The sequence below is a fragment of the Channa argus genome, chromosome 7 (genome assembly GCF_033026475.1).
Source record: "Channa argus isolate prfri chromosome 7, Channa argus male v1.0, whole genome shotgun sequence".
NCBI classification, from domain to species: domain Eukaryota; kingdom Metazoa; phylum Chordata; class Actinopteri; order Anabantiformes; family Channidae; genus Channa; species Channa argus.
Genome location: NC_090203.1, coordinates 13,523,646 through 13,547,444, shown reverse-complemented (window position 1 = coordinate 13,547,444; position 23,799 = coordinate 13,523,646). Strand labels below are relative to the sequence as shown.

Below are 23,799 nucleotides of genomic sequence, written 5' to 3'. Positions count from 1 at the left end.
ATAGAGATTGCAGAAGGTAGATTATCCAAATCATACCATTGTTCCCCAGAGTCTTCATTATAACCTCCATCTGAGCAAACTCATAGCTGTAGTCCTGCTCAGAAGAGGCCTCGCTGGCAGTCTCCACATCTGTCTCGACAAAGCTGTCTCTGGGAGATGCTCTGTCAAGGTCCTTCAAACGGTCTCGCCGTTTTCGCTTAGGAAGATTAATCCTGCAACATAACAGTTGTATGTATGTACTGCATGTCAGTGATGTTTTAGTTTTCTGATTGTTTAAGTTTGACTGAAAAAGGTTTTACCTGAAGAAGTGGTTGTTTCCCCATAAGATACGGTCTCCATGCCACAGGTGCACCAAGGAATCAATCATTGTTCCATTCACACAGGTCCTGTATAAAATGGATGCATTCTATTAATGAATGGAAGTCAGATGGTATTATAATTTTAAAGCTTTACTCAGGGACAACTAACTGAGAAGGAACAATCCATTTGTAGCGGGAGAGGTAGCTTTGATATCAAAGCATGGAGCTTAGATCAAGGATTTCTGCATAGTGAGGTCATTTGAAACAGTTTGGTCCAGTCAACCACGAAGGTAAGAGAAAACACAGATCACAGATAGATGCACAAAGAGAGTATGTAGGAGGTAACAGTTCACCTGGCATTCCCAATGGGCATCAGGGTGACATCACCATCTGGGCAGAGCTCCAGGATGCAGTGCTCTGGCTGGATCCCAATCCCAAAGAGCTGGATGTCCTGAGACGTGTCAGCACCCACACGGCTGTGCTCCTACACTCAGGTGAAGAACAAATGAAAGAAACATAGATATTCAGACAGACCTAAAAGTAATTACATTAAATGTCTCACTCCAACTTTTTGCCTATAACCCTAAAAGCTTTTTATCACACCATTTTATTATAAAAACATTCATTATAAAAAATACAATGTTCTCAGGTTAGGAAATTAAGAGCAATATCAAAGCAAAACCAGACATGAGTGGAACAAAGTGAGTGGGCACTGTTAGACAAACATTAGAACTTTAAGAGGAGGTCCTACCCCGCAGCAAACTAAGTCATTTCACATTACCATAGTCATTCCACACTGATATGCCAGTCTGGCTCACAGAACTCAGACAAAGGTCTGTTGTTCTGCAGGCTGCACAGACAACTGTCTCACATGCCTCTGCTCTTACAGTTCCAGCTACTGTCGCTGGCTGGTTGTTTCATCTCAGTGCTTTGCAAAGTGCAGACCTGCTCTCTGCTCTCACTGTCATCTGGATCATTGCAGCATGGGTGATCTGTTCCAAGGCCTTCAATATTACTGTACCAGCAAATATTACTGCTGTGGTATGTACAGAGACAGTATGTCAGTATGAGAGTTTTAAAATATACTGTAATACCAGTGGCTTTTTTCATGGTTTTCATGGCAAATAAACCTTCGTCACCAGCAAGTAATCACTTATGGTGATTAGTTGCCAGAAAAGACAGCATTTTGCCCCTGTACCAAATTCAGTATATTATGAGGTGTTTAGGGTTTGTTTAGCTGTTTTGAAGCTCCTTAACTCCTTAGCTCCTTTTTAAGGTAATGAAAACAATGGAACAAATATAGGTACATTTAGACTGGAGCATATTCATTGTAAAGGTTAGGTGCTGAAATACCTTTAGGTAATAGACCAGCAGCTCATTCAGGGCAGGATCAGCATTCAGATTCACAAGAAAAGACTTGTCCTCACCCACTTTTATACCAGATGTTTCCAAAGAGATGCCCATGCTCTCTAACTGCTTCTGGCGCTCCTGTAAACACAGAAAATAAAAATGACACTGTACATTAAAATAAGTTGCATTTAAACAAACAAAAGAGGAAATCTTTAGTGTGACAGATTTGCATACAGTGGCTATTTCCTCTGTCTTTCTGAGTTTCTCTTCCCATGTGACAGTCATCTCCTGAATGAGTTTCTCAGACTCCTGCAGTTTCTCCTTAAGCTCTGGAGCCTTCAGGGACTGATGGGGGAAACACTTGGCATTAGTACTGGACCATAATGTGATCAATGACAGATCACCTTGATTTAATTTATGATTTGTAAGCCTTATAAGTCCAACCTTTCACTTCTCTCACCTCAGCCTGAGACAGCTGAACTTTGAGCTTCTCTACCTCTTCCCTTAGCTCTCTAATGATCCGAGCATTGGGGTCTTCATTAACCACAGCATGGTTGACAATTCTCTTGGCCCTGTCTGCGTAACGCAGTGTGGACAGAGTCTCCTCATAGTTATCAGCTGCTGGACTCACTGTGGCTATCATGGCGGTCTTGCTATTTCCACCAAGGTTATCCTGAAGGCAGAAAAACACAAGGAAGTACTGGTTAATTGTGTTTTTTAATCTTTGAGCAAATATTGTAAAGTAATTGATGAATGTGGAAAAAGGTGCCAGGTATAAGTCACTACTTAGACAAATTTTAGCACACCTAAAGCTATTATATATATCATTACCACCATGCCAGAATGCAGTTTTAAATATGTGTAATTTGTGAGTCAAACCTTCAGTAGCCAGGTGAGGACTGAGTCTCTGTAAGGCACAAATTTGACCTTTCCTTTTCCTGCAGACTGATCAGCCAGAGCAGAAATCACACAGCCTAATGTAGTGAGAGATCTAGACCCATACACAGAAACATCAATCAATTTAAATCATACAGTATCAGTGTTGACCTTTCAAATGATTATTTGCACTTTTGTATGCCAGCCATATTAAAAATATACCCACCTATTTATATTGCTGCCTTCTTTGAGTCTATCTCCAGCAGCCCCAGTCTTAGAGACTCGCTCACTGCCTGCCAGATCAACCAGACTCATCTTGCTTACTTTTTCTCCTGAATTCTGTTTACATCCACAAAATGATAAAATACATGTTACATGTAGTTTACAGGATAAACACAAATTAAGTCATTAATTATTTGGAAACATTTGTCGTGAATATGGGTTAAAAGCCATAACAATCTGACCCCAGACTGTAGATCATAAAGAGTTTGTGTCACAATGATGCTGAAGACGGCATGTGAACGACTGCTCTCCTCATTCATATTGGTGGCTGCAACTGTGCGAGATTTGTTACCCTCTGACATTAGCACCTCAATGTCCTAAAAGATAAAATGAGGTTATAAAATTAAAGAACACCAAAGGAGTGTTAGAAAAAACACGTTACTCAGATTAAGGCAAAGTTGCCTTAATTGATCATTATGTTAAACGAACGTCAGGCAGTTTTCACACTGGCTATGCACCATGTGATTTAGCTGGGTCACGGCAGGCAGTGGGCCAAGGCTGCGGGAAATCCAATGGCCTAATATTAGGCAGAGCAGAGCACAGAGGAACAGGGTGGAGATGTTTAAACTTAATTAGGAAGGGCCTGCCAAGGCTTGGCATATAAACTACACAAAAACCAATGACTAAACCAAACACAAGGAATATGTGTCACCAGAGTATCTGCTAAATGTTAACGATTCCTAATGCAAATTAATGACTTGGTGAGTGGGGGTATGAAGTAAAAGCATTACTGCTAGATGCCATGAATCATGCTTTTGCACATTTCAAATCTGTTGGTCAGTGATAAAGGGTGGATTCAGTCTTGTCTCTGGTTACAGTACAAAAGAGTCAAAGACACACCTCAAAGCTGGTTACAGCCAGCTGAGACAGACCATCCACGTATGGACCCAGGACCTTGTGTTCCCGAACTTTCAGAGACTGCCGGCTCCTTTAAAACAGAGAAGGCAAAACATGAGTAAATTAAAAAGGAGGTGGACTGATACTAGCTATGTTAAATTGTGGACAAGAAAAGTTAGAAATGTTCGACTAAAATTTAGGGAAAATGGAAAAAGTTCATACTACAACGATATTATATTATGAAAGTAGGGCCTTTAAGTAGAAGCATGTAATGGTAATTTATTCAAACAATTTATTGACATTTTTTGTTGTGGGTATACCACAACAAAAAATGCGTCTCAATAAATGGTCATGTGTCCTTGACCATCAATTACAGCTTGACAATGACCTCTCATGCCGTTCACAAGTTGATTTATGGCTCTTATGAGGCACGGCATTTCACTCTTTTTGAAGGGCTCCCTCAACTCATTGAGGGTCTGGGGTTCAGGGTTACAATCCTCTACACGATGACTCAGCTGATTTCATAGGTTTTCTATGGGATTCTGGTCTGGAGAAAGTGCAAGCCACTTCATTTGAGGTACCCAAGCCTCCAGCAGCCATTGCCTGATGATTCGACCTCGATGAACTAGGGCTCATGTTCTGTTGTCCATGTAGATGAAACCAGGCTTGTTTGGCCCATGCAGAGGCGCAATGACTGGATTGATGATGTTATTCAGGTAGTATCGGCTTGTCACAGTACCATTCAAAGATGCAGGGCAGTTTTGTATTGACTAGACACCTGCCCATACTGTAACACCACCACCTTCAAAGGTTCATCTGGTGACAACAGTGGCTGCTGCAAAGCATTCTCCTTGATGTCTCCAACAGCTTTGGCGGCCATCATTTTTGCTCAATGTGAATAAACTTTCACTGGAGAACAGCACTGAGGGCCACTGGTTCCTCATCCAGCACAAATGCTCGCGCCCATGCAAGACAATGATGCCTGGTGCCTGGTGGTGTAGTCAGGTACCCTTGCAGGTGGTCTAGCACACAGACCATGCCAAGCTAAGCAGTTTCGAATGGTCTGAGGTGACACTCGGGTGCCTCTTACCTCCCTTAAACGTGCCTGGAGTTGAATGGCATTCATCATCCAGTTCCACAGGGCACTGATCACAATGAAGCGGTCACCAGCATGAGATGTGGCCAAAGGACGACCACTTCTATGTCTCTCTGTGAGCCTTACAGTCTTTCTGTGTCTCTGTTGCAACCTGCTTATGGTATCTGAGTACATCCCATTTGAAGGCTTGCAGTGGCCAGCTATTGGTGTTAGGTGTATAGGTGTTGTCTTGGTCTCATGATGTCAAAATGTGAACAGCAACTCAACAAATTCTCTTTTTGGTGATGGAATGGATACAACTTAAATACATGCTTAAGGCTTGTGAATTCATATGACACATTGACCCTTTACTGGGGGCAAGGATTTATATACATTTTTGAAAAATGTGAAATTAAATCATGATCATATTTTGTAATAATGCCTGTTTCAAAATATTTATGTGGCATACATATATATCATTTTAAAAACATTCTGGCTTGCAGTAATGAAATAACTCCATCAACAAGGACTATAACTGCAATAAGATGTTAACAACAATGTTTATGGTAAGGAGGGATAAGCCATACAGCATGTGGCTTTAGGTATGTAGATGACACTTGATACTGACTGTTGTTCATCATGCAGGATTTCTGCTAGGACAAACCTTCCTGATCAAAATGTGAGTAATATGCTTAGAATCAAATCGTAGGTAGGATGGTGCAGGTGGGTAAACTGCACAAACTGGAGATAAACTAAAATCAGGCTAACTGTAGAGAGATCCAACAGATCAGTAAAAGTCGTTGAATCCCAGTCTGTGGTTAGTTAATGTAGCAAAATAAGTTAGCAGAAACCAACATACTTGCATTGACTCTAGTAATCTACCACTCACTGTATGTCTATACCACAGCCACTACTGTTTAAACTTAAAAATCACAAGAACAGAAAGACAGAGGGATCAATGGAGTGCAAGGCTCATTACAAAAGCAAGGGGAAGTTGCCATCAAAACAGGTCTGGCTGAACCTTTAGACATCTGCAGCACACAGAGCAGTGCACTGTAGTTTTTTTCTGGGGCTCGGCTCACAGGCAACTCTGACTGGTCTCCTGCTCCCAGTTTCACAACAGATGTCCCTGAAACACACTCTTTCACAGCTTGCCCTCCCCTGCAGTCTGTCTGCCAACCCACATCAGACCATTGAGATGAAGAATGCAGCAGTGTCACAGGATGATGTTGGCTACTGTTCTGCAGGAAATGACTGGGTTGAGCTTCCTACTCATATCATTCTGTCACCGTCCCCGCTTCAGGCTACTAGACACAACAGAGCTATAAACAGAGATGCAAAGCAGCACAAAGTGGGACCTGATGGAGGGGACACTGCTCATGGGGAAGCTGGAGGATTCCTATGAGGAAAGTACAACACAGTTTGTGTAACCAGCTGCATTTGTCACCTCAGGTCAAATACATTACCAAAGCAGTCTAAAGCATTAGATCTGCAAATTCACCAAGCTGATACAAGTCACATGTTTATTTTAAAGAAAAACAACAAGAACACAAATCAGACTAACCCTTTGGGATCGAGCAGGTCACGGACCTTCTCATTGTAGATTTCCATAAAGGACACTTCCACCTTGAAAGAATGAGCCTCATTCGCCTCTCTGTGGACCCTGTCAAACAGTGAGCAGCAGAGTCTTGGGATTAAACCCGGCTGGTCTCCATTCCCCATCATGGAAAAGGACTTGCCTGAACCTGGAGGGACAAGTAAAAGTATCAGCCTTGCTAACAGCTCTTCCACTTTGATTAAGCTTAACCAAACATCAGCATTCAAAAAAGCTGAAGCATGCAGATGTTTAGCAGTTATGCTTAACACATGCCTGTCAGGTTAGTTTAACTGTCACGACACCGACTCTAATCTGGGTTGCCCTGGTAACCTTCCTTATCTCTACCCTGTGCTCTGCTCTCACTTTCTCTCACGCCTTTGTATTAGTGGCAACTTGCCTCACCTGTGCCACTCCCTTTATATGCCACTCTCAAGACTTCTCTTGATTTTTGTCTTAGTTGCTACTTTCTGTTCTTTTGTTACTTGTTTTTTGTGTTGCTGATATTTTTAGTCGCCTTTAGGTTTTACCATTTTCTCCCCTGCCGGCTTTGTCTACCTCAGTTGCTTCTTCCTTGTCTCCAATACCTGTCAGTCTCCCATCTGCACTTCCTCAAAGTAAGATCCTAGCCAGTTCTATTAGTTTATTTCTGTATGTCTTCTCCACAATTCAACTCTCTTCTCCTCCCCAGACTTCCCGGTCATTCCCTGTATCCTGTCTTCCCTGAAGAGTTCCCACCTGCCATCGCCACTACATACCCTTCATAATACAATGCATTTCCATTCAGTTGCTGCCTGTGTTTTTACTGGGTCCCTTTAAACACTTCACTGACACTAACAGCATCCAACATTTGCCTACTAGTTCTAAACACACTAAACACTACTAAACACAAAGTACAAATGAGGCTGGAACATCATTAGGTTTGTGGGGAATTGGTCATAAATCAACAAATTAGATACATAAACATTTTGAGCTGATGGTGGCCTGATGATCTTGCCATTGCTAGAGTCACTGAAAATAGTTACACTAAGATTGCTTAGAAATATTAAATGAGATACTATGCTACACTGTAGCCTCTGTCATTACTTAAGTGCTGTTGAAATATGCACAAAACATTTGTTCTAATACATTAAGCAATTTACAGGCAGCAGCAATGCTGTTCTCTTCAAACGTTTAAATAGGTGTGGGTCTCTCTACTGTTTCCCTCTAAGACTGGATTTGGAGCAAAAAAGCTAATTTATTTTGGTACAAGGAAGGATGTGAGTTACATGATTGACCAGAGTGATCAGAAATACCAATGTTCCCATTCTTTACCTATGTAAATATATTTAAATAAAGTTAACTCAACTCCAAGAGGGGTAATTAATTATTTATAAATGCTCAAAACACTGCATTGCAAACAGACTATTAGTGGATATTATCTGATTTTTTTCAATTACCTGTTTGTCCATAGGCAAATATGCATGCATTATATCCCTGGAATGCATTTTCAAGTATTCCCTCTCCAAGGCACTTGAACACCACCTCTTGACCTTTTGGACAAAGAATTAGTAACCATAGAGATAATGGTAAACAGACAAACCCTTCATGTGTAATATATTCTACTACTATGTGGTTGTCTCCCTTAAATTAGTAGTGTAAAATTAGTGCTGCGAAACAGATCAACAAAGGCTATCAAACAAGAAACAATTAAGCATAAGATTCATGAAATGTGACAGATTCCTGTCTGGTCATGTGGAAATGGAGAGCTATGTACAGAAATGCTGAATGGGACAGCTGTTTAATGAGCTAAATAAAGCCGTGCCCTGGGCCCTTGAAGCAGCCCTTCAGTGAACAGATTGCTTTGTCAGTTCAGCACAAAGCAGATGTAAGCATTACATTTCCATCACAAAATGAGATTGATATGTTAAGGAAAATATCGACAATGATTATATAAATGTGTCTCAGGCTGGTAGCAATAACCTCTTTTCTGTGGATGTTATAAAGACTGTAGCTGTAACCTTTCTGTAAATGGTAGCTGAAGAAATTTAATTGACCATGTGAATGGGTGCATGAAAAGAGACACAGTTACGTTATTCCTTAAACACAAAATAAAGTACAAATAAAACCCATCTGCAGTTTACGTATTATTTTTTTGCACGTAACAAGTGTTTGCTGTCTTACAATAAATGGCACTGACCTACATGCTTTTACTGTTTCAAGAGAGTAGGAAGACAACTAACTCAATTGTAAATTAAAGAAACAGTTTAGGTTTTTTGCCATCCAGAGCCTTAATAAACAATACTAGATAATTCATGTTTGCATTTCTTCCCACTTTTTTTTCACTTTTGACAGTTACATGTACAGTGTGTGGAGCTATTTGTTTCAGAGGACAATCATAGGTGTATTGTAAGAAAAAGTCTGAACCTCGCCAACTAGCAGATGACAAGTGGCTAAGTGTGTAAAAATATTTGCTATCTGTTCTTTTTTTAAAGCAAATGTGCAGATGTGTGTGTAAGATTTTTACGTTAAAAGACCATTGTGACTGCATTAACATTAGCAGCTCAACTAGGCCACAGTGACAGCAGCATATTTTATCTCAGCTTTGTAGTTATGTTTATACCAAAACAGATTGGGATTATAGCTATGCATTATGCCATTTTTCTACCTCTTTGATTCATGGATCAGGGAGGTAAATTCTGTGTGAACTTTGATAAAAAGCATTTCGTTAAAAGAGGCTGTATTAGCTACCGTTCACATATACATAAGGACATCAATACTGTTATAGGACTGGTTTAAAAAAAAAACATTTTTTTAATGTATTCTCTCCAAATGCAAATAATTTTATGTCCCCATGCCATGTTTTGCATCTTTTCATTAAGTAGGTAGTTTCCCTGAGCAAAGCTCAGCAGGTATTTACATGGGACATGGTTCTTCGGAGATGACTGAAAGATCGGTTTAAACAATTATGACTTACCAGCATATTTGGTAACATTGGACTCATCCATGGACCAGAAACAATGGTCAAAAGCAAACACCTGCAGAGGAGACAGCACAGGGAGGGTAAACACACACTTTTTAAACCTGTCCAGGCAAGTACAGTGTAACACAAGCAGTGGTCTCACTTCTCCTTCTGAGGTATAAAAACTTTGTCACTGTGCTGTGCCATGCCACTCTGAAGTAAATCAACAGGACTGAGCTTGTCTGAGTGTGGAAGATGAAGTCTAACCGACCATTGTTCAAGATAATGCTTGTTAAGACCACACCATGACTGTCTGGAAAAATACACTGTTAGCTGCCCTGTGTTTTGTCATAGTGACTGCAGTTAAATGAATTCATAAATCAGGGTCAGTGCTCCCAGGAAGAAATTCCAGCACCCAGTGACCCTCGTCTCCAAGGAAACGAGAATGTAGCTGTTTGTGATGGTGTATGCTGGCTCTCAGCCCCCAGCACTGGGTTTCACAACACAGACTTCAGCAGCAGAGAGCCCTGGTATCCCGAGACACCTGCATGAGGTCTGGGTTAGGGTTAGAGACTTCCTCTTGTAACTTGAGTAAAGGAAGTGGGTGCCATTCAAATGAACAAAAGTGCCATAATTTTCAATTGGAGCTGGTTTGGTAACTAGTAGTTCAATCTCCTCTTATCTGTCTCTGTTCAGCCTGAGTTTGTGATTGTGCAAAAAATTGTTCTTGAGTGGACAATTATTATTAATCAGTAGTACAAATACTGATGTAGCAGAGAAGCACAAAGCTCTGTTTGTTACGTCTTGAATAAAAATTGGTGGATCCCAATTGGACTGCGGTCTCAGGGAGCACAGCTATATTTTGCAGACAGCCACGTGCTTGTCTAGTCTAAGGGTATCACAGGGTAACTCAGGTTCATAGGGGCCCCAGAGACCATGCATGCCTGTGGCATACGCTAAGGTTCCCTGATCTTGTCAGCCTCCAAGTGTACTGAGCACAAACCCATCCCTGATGTGTGAAACATCTCTGAGCTAGTCACCAGGGTGTTGTCAAGGGGGGTGACGGGGTGCAATTCAACAATGCAGCTTTCAATGTCCACACACACTGCCCCAGTGTCCATGCTCATCCCTCTCTCATTGTGGAGCTTCTGTGGGTGTTCACGAGATCTTACAGCGCTGACACATTCAAACGGACATCTATCCAGTTCCTGTGGATCTAATATAACTACTAAAACTCTCTCGATCCCTAAAAACAATGTTACAACAGTAGATAGACCTGTGCAAGATACACTAGCCCCCAAGAAATAGTGTATCTGTGATGCCAGAACAGAGAGCATGAACCTAAAGTACAATAGACAGCTACTCACACAGAGAGTAATTTCTTTTTCTTTTTGCTGACACTGTGCTTTAGCTCTGTTGCTAAAGCTAGTTGTGGATTTTTTTGTAGCCACAGAGACACATGAAACTTATAATACATACCTTAGCTTGTTTCCTGATGAGCAAGAAAGGAAATCCATCATAAACAGAAGAAATCCATGTTTGAACCAGAAAAAGCCAAGAAGAGAGAAGGAACATGGTTAGTGCTGATACAGTTTAACAGTCAGAACATGTACACACTTAGTATAGACTGACATTTTATTCACTCATTCATTCACTCCACACAGTGGCATTTCCTGGTGGTAGGTGCTGCTGTGATTGGGTTCATAATTGGGCAAGTGGAGCGTGACTAAGGGAAGAGATTTAGGATTCAATGTCCCACTGACTCTGTTGAGTAAATAGCTCTTATGTCCGTGGACTTAACAGAGAGGCCAGGTTGGGGAAGCATCACTCAGCATTAGCAACTGCCGGAATTAAGGACAAAAGAGTTGCATGTATGGCCCTATTTTTTGTAGATTTATTCTCTTAACTATAGAGGGAATTTCCCATAGCAGAAAACTATAACAAGAATTTAAGACCCAACATCTTCAATCAAGTTTTGCCATTGTAATGCATATGACTGTTATTGCACACGCTTGTTTCAGTAAGGTACAGAACAACATGTTCTACATCAGCCACAGTATTTCCTTCAACAATCAGCAGATCCCTACTGCTGGTTTCTCCTAGCACTGAGACAAAGACGATGCCCACCTTCAAACAGTAACTAATACAGAGCAGGCTGCTTTAGGAAGCCTGAAACACTGCACCAAAGTGCCCCACACAAAGTCAGCTGAGTCACCAACAACAGCAGGCCTAGACAGCTGCATGACAATATCCACATGGTTGTCTTTTGCTTTTTTATGATTTCAAATGGTTGCTGCTCTTGTGTTTTCTAAGATGGACAAAATCAAAAAGTGTTGTAATTCCTGACAAAGCATGAAGAGAGTCATTATTAATTTTGCCTCGCCTCATTGCAATTAAGGACAGAAAGAGAGTGAGTGGGCAGCAGAGTAAAAGGAAAGGGACCTCATTTGGGTTCATACCCTGAATCTGAATCTGGGCCATTGACAACCAGGTAGACCAGTGAGCAGACAAAGACCACAGCAGGACACCCATCCTCTGTCTGTTACTCCTTACTGCAGAGAAAGGGTGAGATATGGTTCAGTGTCAGATGGCAAAGAACAAAGATCTAAGATTTTCCACGGGCAGACTACAAGGACAGGGCAGACCAGGAGGACTACTGATCAGGTCCCACAACATGTTAACGTAAAAGGTAGAACAATCTTCAAGCTTCATTGCAACAAAGTTGAGATGCCAAATATAAAAGAAACAGGTGGGACACTATGATAATAAATAGAACAGCAGCTATGACCTTGTGAAGAACGAAACTGGGAGGGACTACAGATGTCTCCATATGGAGAACAAAGGGACAATAGTCACAACATTGCAATCAGAGAGCTAAAGAAGCGCACGTTTTAAAATGAGAATACAAAAGTCATGCATGCAGTCAAGTCTCAGTAGTAAAATCTCTGCACCTGCAGCAGAAACTAAGCAGCAAGAGAGTCAGTGATTTGGTGGCTCTTGTCCATTGTGTCATCAACTGTATGTACAGTATCGGTAATCAAATCTGGTATGTTGGGAATGCAGAACAAGACAATGGGGTGATTGTTTCTAACTGGCTTTATTTAGAATTTCACAGCACTGCAATTTCCTCAAAAGCTCTCAGAAGAAATCCATTTAATTCTACAAACGCACTAATTTCAGACTTGATTTCAGTGTTAGGGGTTAGTCTTTGCTCACCAGTTACGCTATCAAAATGTTCACAACAGTACATTAAAATACATTACGCTTCTTCCACTCTGCCTTGAATATGACAGCTTTAATCTCCCCTTGGTTATGGAAACCAAGTAGGCCAGGTCCTTTTTGTCAGGAATTCCATAACTTAGATATGGTTGTATAAATCCTGAATTATTTATGCTAAAGTTACAACATACAATTAATAATCCTGCATTTACCTACATTTCTGCATCTTCTACTAATTTCACAATATAAATGTAGCAGTATTCTACTCATATTCATCTAGATATACATGGCATTGTACAATGTATTTATTTATATCACTTATGGTCACAAAAGTGGTACAATGCAGATCCAAAGCTGACTCAAGCATGAAGCCCAAAGGCCATTCACTTAATATTCACTACGCATGGCAGGTCATTGCTTGAGGGCTGGTTAGAGGCTGTGTTGTGGGTGCACTATACAAATACACACATTTAAGGCACAGAAGTGCCAGATAGCATTAGATCCCTCCCCACTCAGAGGCAGATGCAAGTGAAAAAAAAGTCTAACTGCAAGCTGGTTGTGTGCGCCTTAATAAGTGTGTCATCAAGGGCACACTCAGGCTCCCATGCTACTTGATGCCAAGGCAGCCATGAATGATTTCAACTTGGCTGAGGATGGACATTGGCCACTCACACTACTATGATTTTACTGCTCTCTACTGATCTTGTATTGTGGCAGGCAGATTAGAGGAGCACATGTGTCTTTATAAAAACCTTATTAAATCCTTTTCTCCTTCACACAGTTAGCAAGAAATATTTTCACAATCGGACTCTGAGAAGCTACTTCAGGTACAGTTGACACTTGACTGCTGAAATCTTGGTTTATTTGGTACCTTCCAGATATTTGTGCATGTACTGATTCCAGAAGAGAAAGTATAAAAATTGGAAGAGCAGCAGTGGGATCCCCACTGTGGTTATGGACCAGGATTAAGGCCACTGGGTTATTATGCCACCAAAACTGCACTCTTCTAGCCTAGTAGGCAACACACCAGATTAAACTAATGTATCATCCACCCACTGATGCATCTATTTACACTTGAAAAACACAATGCATGTCCAAGCTTATAGGAAAAATATAGATTTTTTAAATATAGATTTTTTTAAAAATATAATTTTAAACAAATTAAAATTTAGAAATGCAGATGTTGTCCCACATTTACCACTACAGGAACAATATTGACGGAATCAGTGTGATTTAGCAGGCTTTGCATGAGTTTTTCATGATATAATCCTTTTGCTCAAATAGAAAATGTCAGTCACATAGATGAGGTTCACACCCCATTGGGTTGACATTTTCAACATTTATTTTGCCTGTGCATACACATACAAACACATCCTGGCATCCCCCACTCACCGCCACACACTCAATCTCCTTTTTTGGACTCTAATAAACTAAATCTGTTGGTAAAACGTTGCCTCCCTCATCCTTTAAACCTCCATTTATCCACATATGACCACCCATAGCAGAGGTCACACTGCTGCACAGACAGACAGGTGAGAGCAGGAAAATGCCAAGAAAAATGGATTGCAACCGGGGGTGTCTGATGAATTACACTCAAAAGATGATTACAAGGAGGCCATCAACCCAATGTAAAATTGACTAAGCTGTCCCTTTTAGTAGCATGAGTTATTCAAAACTAAATGTGATAAGTGTCTGAAGCCAAAGGTTTATATACAAAACATTCAAAGGTAATTCCAAGACAGCACTGAAGAACGTTGGCTGGCTGATGACAGAAACAGACCTACAAGGCTGATCCATTTTTTTTTTTTTTTTTTTTTTGCACAAACAATTTCTGGAACGTCTGCAGCTTTCTTACATAACATTTGTGGAAGGAGTAATGCTGCAATGTAAAAAAAACTCTATATGAAGTAAAGGTCCTGCTTTCCTACTTTACTACTACTACAACTGTATGGACTGTTTTATAGGTTAAAGCCCTCATTTAGCTTTAGGTCTTCGAGGTGGAGCTATCATTTTAACCCACTGGTTCCTAACCTAGTGATGAGATGATAATTCTAGAGATAGAGGTAACAAAATTCTGATGTACATATAAATCACATACATGATATATAAATCACTTTGTCAGTATAAATCAGTTGCATTGTGAAGTGCTAGATAATCTGCACTGTTACTAAATTAAAAAAGAAGATTACATGGGATGTCTCTCTTTAACACTTTTATTTTTTTAAGTGTTCCACAGCCCAGAAGATTGGGTTCTACTAAATCAATCCTTAATACTGTCTTGTGTTTGTCCTGTATAAAGTATCTTAAAATCAAAATACCCAAAGTGCTTAATTGTACTGTAAAAAAAGTACAGTATTTGAGTAAATGTACAAATGCCAACTTTGAAATTAAACTTAGATGCATCTACGTCCATTGGGCATTGTTCTAAAAGCTAAAATTAGCTTCCTAAGAAAATATTTGGAATGGCTGGAAGACATTACTCATTAGGTCATCAACAAAGCTCCAAAACGTTTCTGTATCTTGGCTGTAGCTGTCGCTGAGCAACAGATGTAAACATAGAGGCAAGACAACCTACCAGCCTCATGAGTCAAAGTTCCAATATAAAAGCCAAACTCCGGATCCTAAAAACATCTTTAATAATCAGCCCTACCATCAGCAGTGCGCGTGATGCTCATAAGAAGTTCTGCACGGGACCTCGAAGTTTCCATAACAAATGTTAACAACACAACATATGATGCAAATAGAAGCTAATTCAATCCTCTGGCATTTCTGACAACGCTGTGACAAGCTGGTTCAGCAACTTGTGGGCCGAAGCATGCTGACCACATGTGCAATAAAACCTTAAATCTATTTAGTTTTAAAGGCAACAAACATGCCACAAAGAAGTGAAGTTCATCAACTTGTTTGTTCAATATGGTTAGCATTCCAGGCCAGGAGAAAAAAACTGACACATTTCCAACTAGGACACTCCTCCTTTGACCGTGTCAGCTTGCTATATGTCACTTCTCTCAAACTGCTGGATGGTTGCTGAGAACAACAGAAAACACAAGCCATTGTAAGCAGTAACATGAAGTGCAAAAATATATCACCAATGGCAATTAATGGAGTAAATGAGAGGCAATTACATTTTCGCACACAATGAAATCTAATGAACATGAAATTCTCCTTGAGAAACGAAACATTAAAATTGTGTTTGCATTTTTTAATGTTACTTGGCTCCACCTCTTCACCTCTGGACTGAAAAGGAATCCACAATAAAGATGTTCCACCACCTTTCAAACCACCTTCAGAAAGGCCTCTTCTAGAGGAATCATGAAAGAACCAAAAGCAAATTGATTATAGAAGAAGTGTGATTGTGAAAGAGGATTTTTATGTAGGCTGCTCTCAGAATGAGAAGCCACATATGAGATTAATCAGGCACAGTCTTGACAAAGAAAGAGGATGCCATCTTTTCTCAATTCCGGACCAAGATGTAAACAGTGTCCCACCCTCAAAACAAACAAGGAAAAGTCCATGAGGGAATACAGTCCTTATATCAGCAACACATTCTGCTAATTGCAGGTTTGAATTAAGTCTCAAGGAGAAAAGGTGGGTGATTTATGTGTTTTGGGCCAACAAATTCTGAGAATAACAACTTGCAGAATGGAAAGGTTGATTATTGGCATATATGAGAGCAAAATGGAAAGACAAAAGGAACATTCTTGAGGGCAGCCATTGGACAAGGCAGCATTGTCATTTACTAAAGGCTTGTTTTGGAAAGCTTGATGACACATGTGTGACTTGGAGATAAATGTGACCGGGCTCCAAAATGTCAACAACTCTGGAGAAGACTGTTGCATCTACTCAGCACCTACACTTAACCAGAGAAAGCTTTGAATCTTCCACAGCTCCGTTCCATGACAAACACAGATTAATAAATGCTTCTTGTAACAGTCTCCACCAAACACATTTTGACCACACCGAGTTGCTCTGCGACAGTCAGCAGGAAAAAAAAAATAGTAGAGAATTTAACCAAAATTGTAGAAGCAGACCAGTGTTTTGGGAAATATGCTTATCCACTTTCTTGCAGACAGATACGATGACTGATACTGCTATCATATATGCACAGTAAATATAAAGCTACAGCCAGCAGCCTGTTAGCTTAGCATTGTATGCAGACCTCAGAAATGGCGATATACAGTAGCTGTTCTTGTTCTTTCAAAACTAACAAATGTATATAAAGTATGTATATAAAGCCAATATGATTTCTTCACAGGAGTAACAAAAGTTCACAAGTTTACTCTTTTACAGGTTGTGCCAAACCGTTTTTGACTGTTGAAAAGTAACAGCTGCTCCCTGCCAAGAAAAACATCACACACATAACCATCCTAACAAGGGACATTTTCATACTTAACCTTCTGTAAAGAGCAATATAAAATGTGTTTTTTATAAGCTTTAGAAGTTTTTGCAGATCGATTTTATTATATTTGAATAATACATTGGTGCCTGTTTTCCTCTTTCTGCTGTCTGTGTAAAGCTAAGCATTCAGATTACAATAAGTAAGCAAGATAACACAGTCAAGTGGAGATAATCCCAAGTGAGCTCTGGTAATCATTAGCGATAAGGATGAGATTAGGGCGGAAATTACAAGCTTGGTTTCAGACATGATCAGATAGACATTCACAGCAGAGCTTCTTGAGAAGACAAAGGTCACACTTTTACCCGCACAAAGACATATGTTTTTTAAGCTACATGTTTTAGTTCATTTCAATAAGATAAAAAAAACAGCGCCTTCCTCTGACATAAACAAGATGTATGCCAAGTTAATTGTAGACAGCTATTAAAACTATTATTAAAACAGCTATTTGTTTCTCAACTGCATTCTATAGAACAAGTGTCGCATTAAGAAGATTCTCCATGACTCAATAGCTCTCCATTAAACTGTGGTGTGTCCATGGACGTGTCGGGGCATGATAGATGTAATATGGCCCCATTGTTAAAGGGTATTTTCTTGTCATGATGCTCCACCACTCAACGCCCGTGCAGACAGCAGCCTCAGGTATTTCTCTGCCTAACCGCCGCTACCTGCATTGTCTCTAAAAGCCAAAGGAGAGCAGACTGGCGTGTGAAAACAAAACTACTTTCCCAGATTCCCGTTTCAAATATGCCATTCATGCCATCTTAACAGACAAATGAAAGATGAGACTTAGGAAACTTAACCTGTTGCCCTGAAGTCATAAACCAAGTTTCATTTGCCTACCACTAGGACTATTTTTCATTTCTCAGATAAATGGAGGGTTAATACATGTTGCTGAAATGCTCTGCAGTGCAAGGAACAAGGATTAGCTACCAAAGAAAGCCTTTTTACTTCTTCAAATTCTTGACATATTTCTGAGGCAATGTGTGGTCTGTCCGAGACCTGATTAAAACACAGCTAACTCTGAAGAGCTTTCAGTGTTTAATTAATGATTCAAGTTCATCCTAGTGCAGATGTAATTTCTGCATTTCGTCAGATTGAAGCAATTATTAATATTTAAAGGTAATGAGATCTCAACTAACAACAAGAAGAGTTTCACGCTTAAATTCATTATTTCAAAATCCACATAAATAAACAAGTCATTTCAGATGTGGTTAAATAAAAACATCTATTACTGCTGTTCCCTTTCTGAGAGTGGGCCTGAGCTTTCCCATGAGAGATAAGTTATTCCCATGATCTCGGCCCTGCAGCCATTTTTGACATGCTAATACCCACTAAATCGGACTCATTTCCAACACACAGGAACAGGTGCCTTCAAAACAACGCAAATACTCAGTGATCAGGGTATCCCCCTTCTGCGGCTCCACAAGCAGCAGCCGAGAGTAAAATTATATGGTTTAAGAAAACCATGGCAGCCTAAACACAGAGACTCAAAACACACAGCACTAGCTCTGAAATGTTAACAAGTAATTATATGCCTGGATTACACTGTGTGACATAATAAAACCAGGGTCGTGGTCACTGTTCAGCTATAGAATGCACTGCTTCAATAATCACAATTGACTAAATTACTTAAATTTTGAAAAAAATGCTGGCAGAAAGAACTGGCCCTGGATAAACCTAGATAGAGGGAAAATTAATCCAACAGAAGCTGAAACATTACATAAAAATGGCACAGTGACTGAAAGGAATGTCTGCACGACTGATGCTAGATCTAAATCTGATATGGAAACTTTCCCTGAAAAACTGAAATTTGATTGTCTCACACTCATCACGTGCCACCAGGTTCCGTAGCTGCGGAAAGACCTGGCGTCAGATCCCAATATTTATCAGTTCACTGAAGAAATTATGCAGATGTAGTCAGTCTGAATAAAGTTATTGCCATTTGTCTGACCTCTCACCAACAACAGCCTTTTGTTCTGTTGTTGTGTATCCTGTTTCACACAGTTAAATTTGAGCATGATTTGTTTAATTGCCTGGAACACCACCATTGTAATTTCTGCAATTTTCTGATAATTATCTTAAATACAGGTTAATGTGGGGACTCGAGATGCTTGGGGGAGCAAACTTTTTACCATTTAACACTGACTGGAACAGTAATGAAAGAGTTACACTTTAACAAGTCTGGATATGGGCCATGAGAAAAGACTTGACTGTGGCATGTATTTGACTCAAATGACTTAATTTTAAAGTCATACTGTGAATTTTCACTGTAGCCCAAAGAGTTGTTTAATCATATTAAATAATCATGTCTGTTATTTGTCAGAGAAATCAAAGGAAAAGTTAAAAAAAACTGTTATTTTTAAATGAGCATTCTTTTAGATTTATTTTTGCCTATTCATTAACAGGTCAGGTGACTTAATATGTCTGACGACAAAAGCAGACGAGTCTAAACCAACTGAGCGCTAAAAACTACGGCAACTGCCATGAGGAAAATATAACATGTCAGCCAAACAATCTGAATGACTTCACGTGCATACAGCCATCATTAGTCTCCATGTCGCTGAACTCCAGACATTTCCTCATTACAGATTCACAATAGATCAGCAGCTTTTTATGTCCTGGCCTTCATTGTGCAGGCAGTGTGCAACATCAGAGGATGATAAGTTGTCCATCTGTAGGAGCATTTCACCACTTTTAGCCTTGATAACGTGTGCACTTAAAAAAAAGCCAACCTATTGTCTAACGCCACACTACTAGAACTTAAATTAGGCCCGGAGATGTAAGGTGATAGATACCGTGATGATCAGCAATAACCTGTTGTATTGTGTCAAACACATTCAAGTCACTTGTACCGGCACAAACACTGTGTGGGTGTTGCTGTAGTTATTATTTGCTGAGATGATTGGTTTTGCGAAGTTCACACTAATTACATAACATATTATCATGTTGCAAGCAGCTGGTGACAGATATCATGTCCCTTGGAGCAGCAGCGGCAGCAGCGGCGGCGGGGATGTATTCCTGTCAGATCACCGCATTACTGTTTAAAGTACTGATGTATTTTCAGACATTTGAGCCAGACTTGTTATCCAGGGGGTTCGTGAACTCACTGGTATCAGCTAACTTTGAGTGTTACAGTTGTGTTACAACCAGCGTGGGATAAAGTTATTATACTTAGAATGTAATATGTTTTTTTCCCCTGGTCCTTCACTTAAAGATATTTCCAAAACACTTACAGCCACAGTTTTTTTACGCATGCTCCTAAACCCGTTACACTAACTCAAACGGTTCCTCAGCTACACCAAGTTCTCTATACTATTACTTTTTACAACAATGTCCATATTAAAACATGTCTGCCAATACTGACAGCACTAAATCAGTGTTGTTTACCTGTTCTCTCCTTTTGTATTTGAGGGTGGTGGGTGTAGAACGGTTTGGCTGTCCTCCATGTCCACGACACATTTTGTGTTGAGTTCAATTTCTGCAGAGAGAGGTTTGTTGGGAAAGTAGAGCAAAGAGTGCGGGATGTGAAAAGTGAAATCCTCGCTACATTGTTTTAACTAACGTTACACTCAAGTCTGATTTCAGGCTCCAAAATCTAGCTGAAAGCAGATAGGGCGAGGAAAGCAAAACTTTCTAATAACGTAGCATGAATCCGAGGAGACACAAACAAACGATGGTTTTAACACTTACCCCTGCGGTTCATGGGCCGAACTCTCACTGCAACTTTTACCTTTGTATCCGACATTTTCGTCCACTTTTCTCTCCCACCCTGTCTATGCGCCAAGATATTAACGTCCCCCTCAAGAAACCCGGATTTCTCCCGGAGAAAAGCCAGCAGACTCTAGTTAAACAACCCCAAAAGAGTCCAGAGCTCGAGGAGAAGCGACAGGAATTTGTTCATTTTGTCCCTCTATATCCATCCGGGTTGGGTTCTTGTGCAAATCCAGCACTCTGCTCCAGCCTCAGACAGCATCCCCACCGCCATCTTCCACCGGGAGCAAGACTGCTATCCTCTGGCAGACTGGAGACGGCTGTGCCACAGAGGGGGAAAGGATTTACCCACCTCGCCGGGGAGGGAGGAGGGACAGTGGGGGAGCCGAGAAATGGCAGAAGAACAAGTTGATTTGCGTGCATCGTGGTTAAAAGCATCGAGGCAAGATGATTTGGAGGTATTAATGTAGAGAAAAGGAATATTTAATAGTTTAAACAGTCTTTCTATATCCCACACTCCCTGACACACACACACCACGAATTCTGGAATACAACTAATAACGATCATAAAAATGTCGACACTACCCCCCATACACATACACATACACACACACACCCACCACTCACAAGATTTTTAAAACTAACTCAATTTATTGTTTAACAAAATCCATTAATGGTATTTCGCACATCACACATCTAAGATACATTATGTGCTGCTAGCAGTTATATACAATGTTAAAATTAGGTAATTTCTTACCACAGTTTATGACCGTGTTTTTTTTTTTCAAGTAATGTTTTATTTAAGTATAAGGAGGAAAACTGAGTTGAATGTAAGGATAATATCATTTAATCATTTTGAGACCCCTTAGATTATTCCTGGAACAACTGTGGGCAATATTAAAGTCTTTTTTTAAAAAGCTGTGTCAAAATCGTTTGTTTGACCATCTTGCATTGCGGTTATTATATAACATACAGCAGACTACAGCAAACATTATATTAACATTTTTCATTGTCAGTATACAACTGTTTATTCATTGCACATTTTTGTAAAAGATAATGCCAGGCCATCTCATAACTTTATAATATAATGAGCTACATTTCACATTACTCTCAGGCCTGTTCACACATGAGCTATTTCATAGGTCCATTGTCAGATTTAGCTGAATAAATCTTCACTGTGTGGTCTCCACTATCCAGAATGATGAGTGTATTGTTCAGTGGCACAAGTGCAACTGGGTGGATAAGGTGGTCCGCCACTAGAGGAGTTAGGACTGGGCCGTTCTGAAGCTTCCCTAAACTCCAAATTATCCCCCGATCAGAGTCAATCACAATCATGTCTCCATCATTGTCAAACACCACACCTGACATATTCAGCCTCACTGTTGACTGCAGGCTCAAGCTGAAACTGTCTGTTCGAAAAAGGGTGTGGAAGTCTTTCGTAAACACTTTCAGCCTTGTGTGTTGATGTCGGCCATTAGCTAAATGCTCTATCACTGCTGCATTCCCTGTCACGTGACAGCTGGCCACTGCTTTTGGATGCTGGAGGTCAGAAATAGCTACAAGATGCTCCAGAATGACACCTCGAGTATAATCCACTTTCACCCGGGACAGGTTACCTGCCTGGATGTCTGATACCAGGATGTGTCCACAGCTGTCTATGTCCACACCCCAGGGCACCTGGAAGAGATCCTTGATCATTAATACAGGGTTACCCCTGGAGGTAAAAACCTTTACAGATTTATCCCCTGCATCAGTTACCACCACAAAACCACAGGGTGACACTGCCACATCCACTGGGTAACATATCTGTCCACTAGCTTGTTCTTTTGACCCAAAACTGTGCAGCTTCTTGCCCTGTGCAGTGAACACCACCACCCTCTTCTTTCCATCATGCACTGCCACTATAATTCCGGAAGACCTCAACATGGCTATCCCAGTGGGGTTGGTAAGAGTCCCCCAACCGCCAAAAGCTGTGCAGAGGTGCAGAGTTGTGGATGTCAGACTTGTGGCCAAGCTAAAGCCTCCTTTTGTCCAGTGAGGAAGAGCAGATATGGGACTCCAGGATAACAGCAGCTCCTGCAGGTCACTAAGAACCTGGCAGTGGGAGGTGCTGTCAACACGGCACAGCTGTCGACAGAATGGGCACTCCAACTTCCTCAGCAGAGGGTGGGACAGAGCTGTGATGCATTCCAGACAGAGTACATGGCCACAGGAAAGGTTCTGTGGTCTGCGCTCCCTCTGCTGAGAGCTGAACTTCTCGAAGCAGACCTTACACTCAAGCAAGTTGATCTGGATCTCCCCCAAAAGCCCCTCGAGACTCAGTCTGCCACCACTTGGGAAACAAGAACTCGTAGCCATGATTATAATACCCTGATGTTTTAAGCCTACTCACTGTTCACCCAGCCTCACTCTAGGCAAGTGATTTTTTAAGAAACCAAAAAAAAAAACTAGACGACTTGAGTGAGATGGAGAGAATGGTGACGAGAATATAAAAGCAGAGCACTGCAGTGTCTTTGGGAACCCACTCATGTTGTGCTTTAGGCCCACAGGATCACGTGACATTTTGCACATAGCTGAGGCTCTCTGCTGCCCTCCCATGGAAATCATACAGATTGATGTTTTGTTTTGGACAATCTGGACTTCTTACAATCTTAATCCTTATTTGAAATGTATAGTGTTTTAAAATAGTGTGTTCAAAGCTAAAACACACTGTTATTTAAACAACAAGCAGCCCAAAAAATTCTTTCAGAATTAAAAAAAGTCTATCTGGCTGGATTGAAAGTCAGTCCCAAACATCCTAGGTGTTACTGATACCATAGGGTGTCCAAAATGTTCACTGCCTCAAAGTGCGGAAAATTAAAAGAATGCCTTTTATCAGACTCAGAATTTCTAGTAATACTCTGTCACTGTAGATAATGTGCAGGACCACATGACATTTACCGCTGTCTTTTTCAAAAGGCACATTGACTGTACCTTCAAATCCATCAGCATAAGAAAGCTATTTCAGCCTGAGTTTCATGGTGTGCAGACTGAGTGAAATCTGATCTTAGACAGATTGTGCTTGTGTCAGCCAATCGAGCAATCCTTTGCTGCAGCATGGCCCTCTTTAGCGGTCAAGCAAGGGCATTCTTGATTTCCTATTAAATATACAAATAGCTTCCTACTGAATGTGATAAAAAGTAAGAAAAAATGAGTATTACAGTAATTTACTGCTAT

General features: G+C 40.5%; 2 protein-coding genes across 5 annotated transcripts in view; both read right to left on the bottom strand.

Moving 5' to 3' along the window:
- kif13a (kinesin family member 13A) overlaps positions 1-20,872 on the bottom strand; it is a 37,779-nt gene extending 16,907 nt beyond the window's left edge. For all 4 annotated transcript variants that reach the window (XM_067511238.1, XM_067511239.1, XM_067511237.1 and 1 more), the window contains exons 1-16: positions 20,563-20,872; positions 20,260-20,350; positions 10,734-10,746; positions 9,270-9,330; positions 7,753-7,845; positions 6,284-6,464; positions 3,648-3,735; positions 2,990-3,124; positions 2,752-2,864; positions 2,529-2,640; positions 2,110-2,322; positions 1,884-1,994; positions 1,653-1,787; positions 653-783; positions 300-386; positions 37-212 (exon numbers count right to left, since the gene is read on the bottom strand). In XM_067511238.1, coding sequence (XP_067367339.1) covers positions 37-212; positions 300-386; positions 653-783; positions 1,653-1,787; positions 1,884-1,994; positions 2,110-2,322; positions 2,529-2,640; positions 2,752-2,864; positions 2,990-3,124; positions 3,648-3,735; positions 6,284-6,464; positions 7,753-7,845; positions 9,270-9,330; positions 10,734-10,746; positions 20,260-20,350; positions 20,563-20,617 — 1,795 coding nt within the window. In that variant the 5' untranslated portion in view covers positions 20,618-20,872. The remainder of the gene's footprint in view (positions 1-36; positions 213-299; positions 387-652; positions 784-1,652; positions 1,788-1,883; positions 1,995-2,109; positions 2,323-2,528; positions 2,641-2,751; positions 2,865-2,989; positions 3,125-3,647; positions 3,736-6,283; positions 6,465-7,752; positions 7,846-9,269; positions 9,331-10,733; positions 10,747-20,259; positions 20,351-20,562) is intronic.
- A 189-nt stretch (positions 20,873-21,061) lies between these two features.
- Positions 21,062-23,741, bottom strand: LOC137130742 (E3 ubiquitin-protein ligase NHLRC1-like). The gene has a single exon (XM_067511246.1). It carries the CDS (start codon positions 22,939-22,941, stop codon positions 21,715-21,717), a length of 1,227 nt encoding a protein of 408 aa, XP_067367347.1. The 5' UTR covers positions 22,942-23,741; the 3' UTR covers positions 21,062-21,714.
- Positions 23,742-23,799: the final 58 nt, after the last annotated feature.

Coding starts and splice junctions, on each gene's coding strand:
- LOC137130742 (XM_067511246.1), bottom strand. CDS start 22,941: ATGGCTACGAGTTCTTGTTTCCCAAGTGGTGGCAGACTGAGTCTCGAG.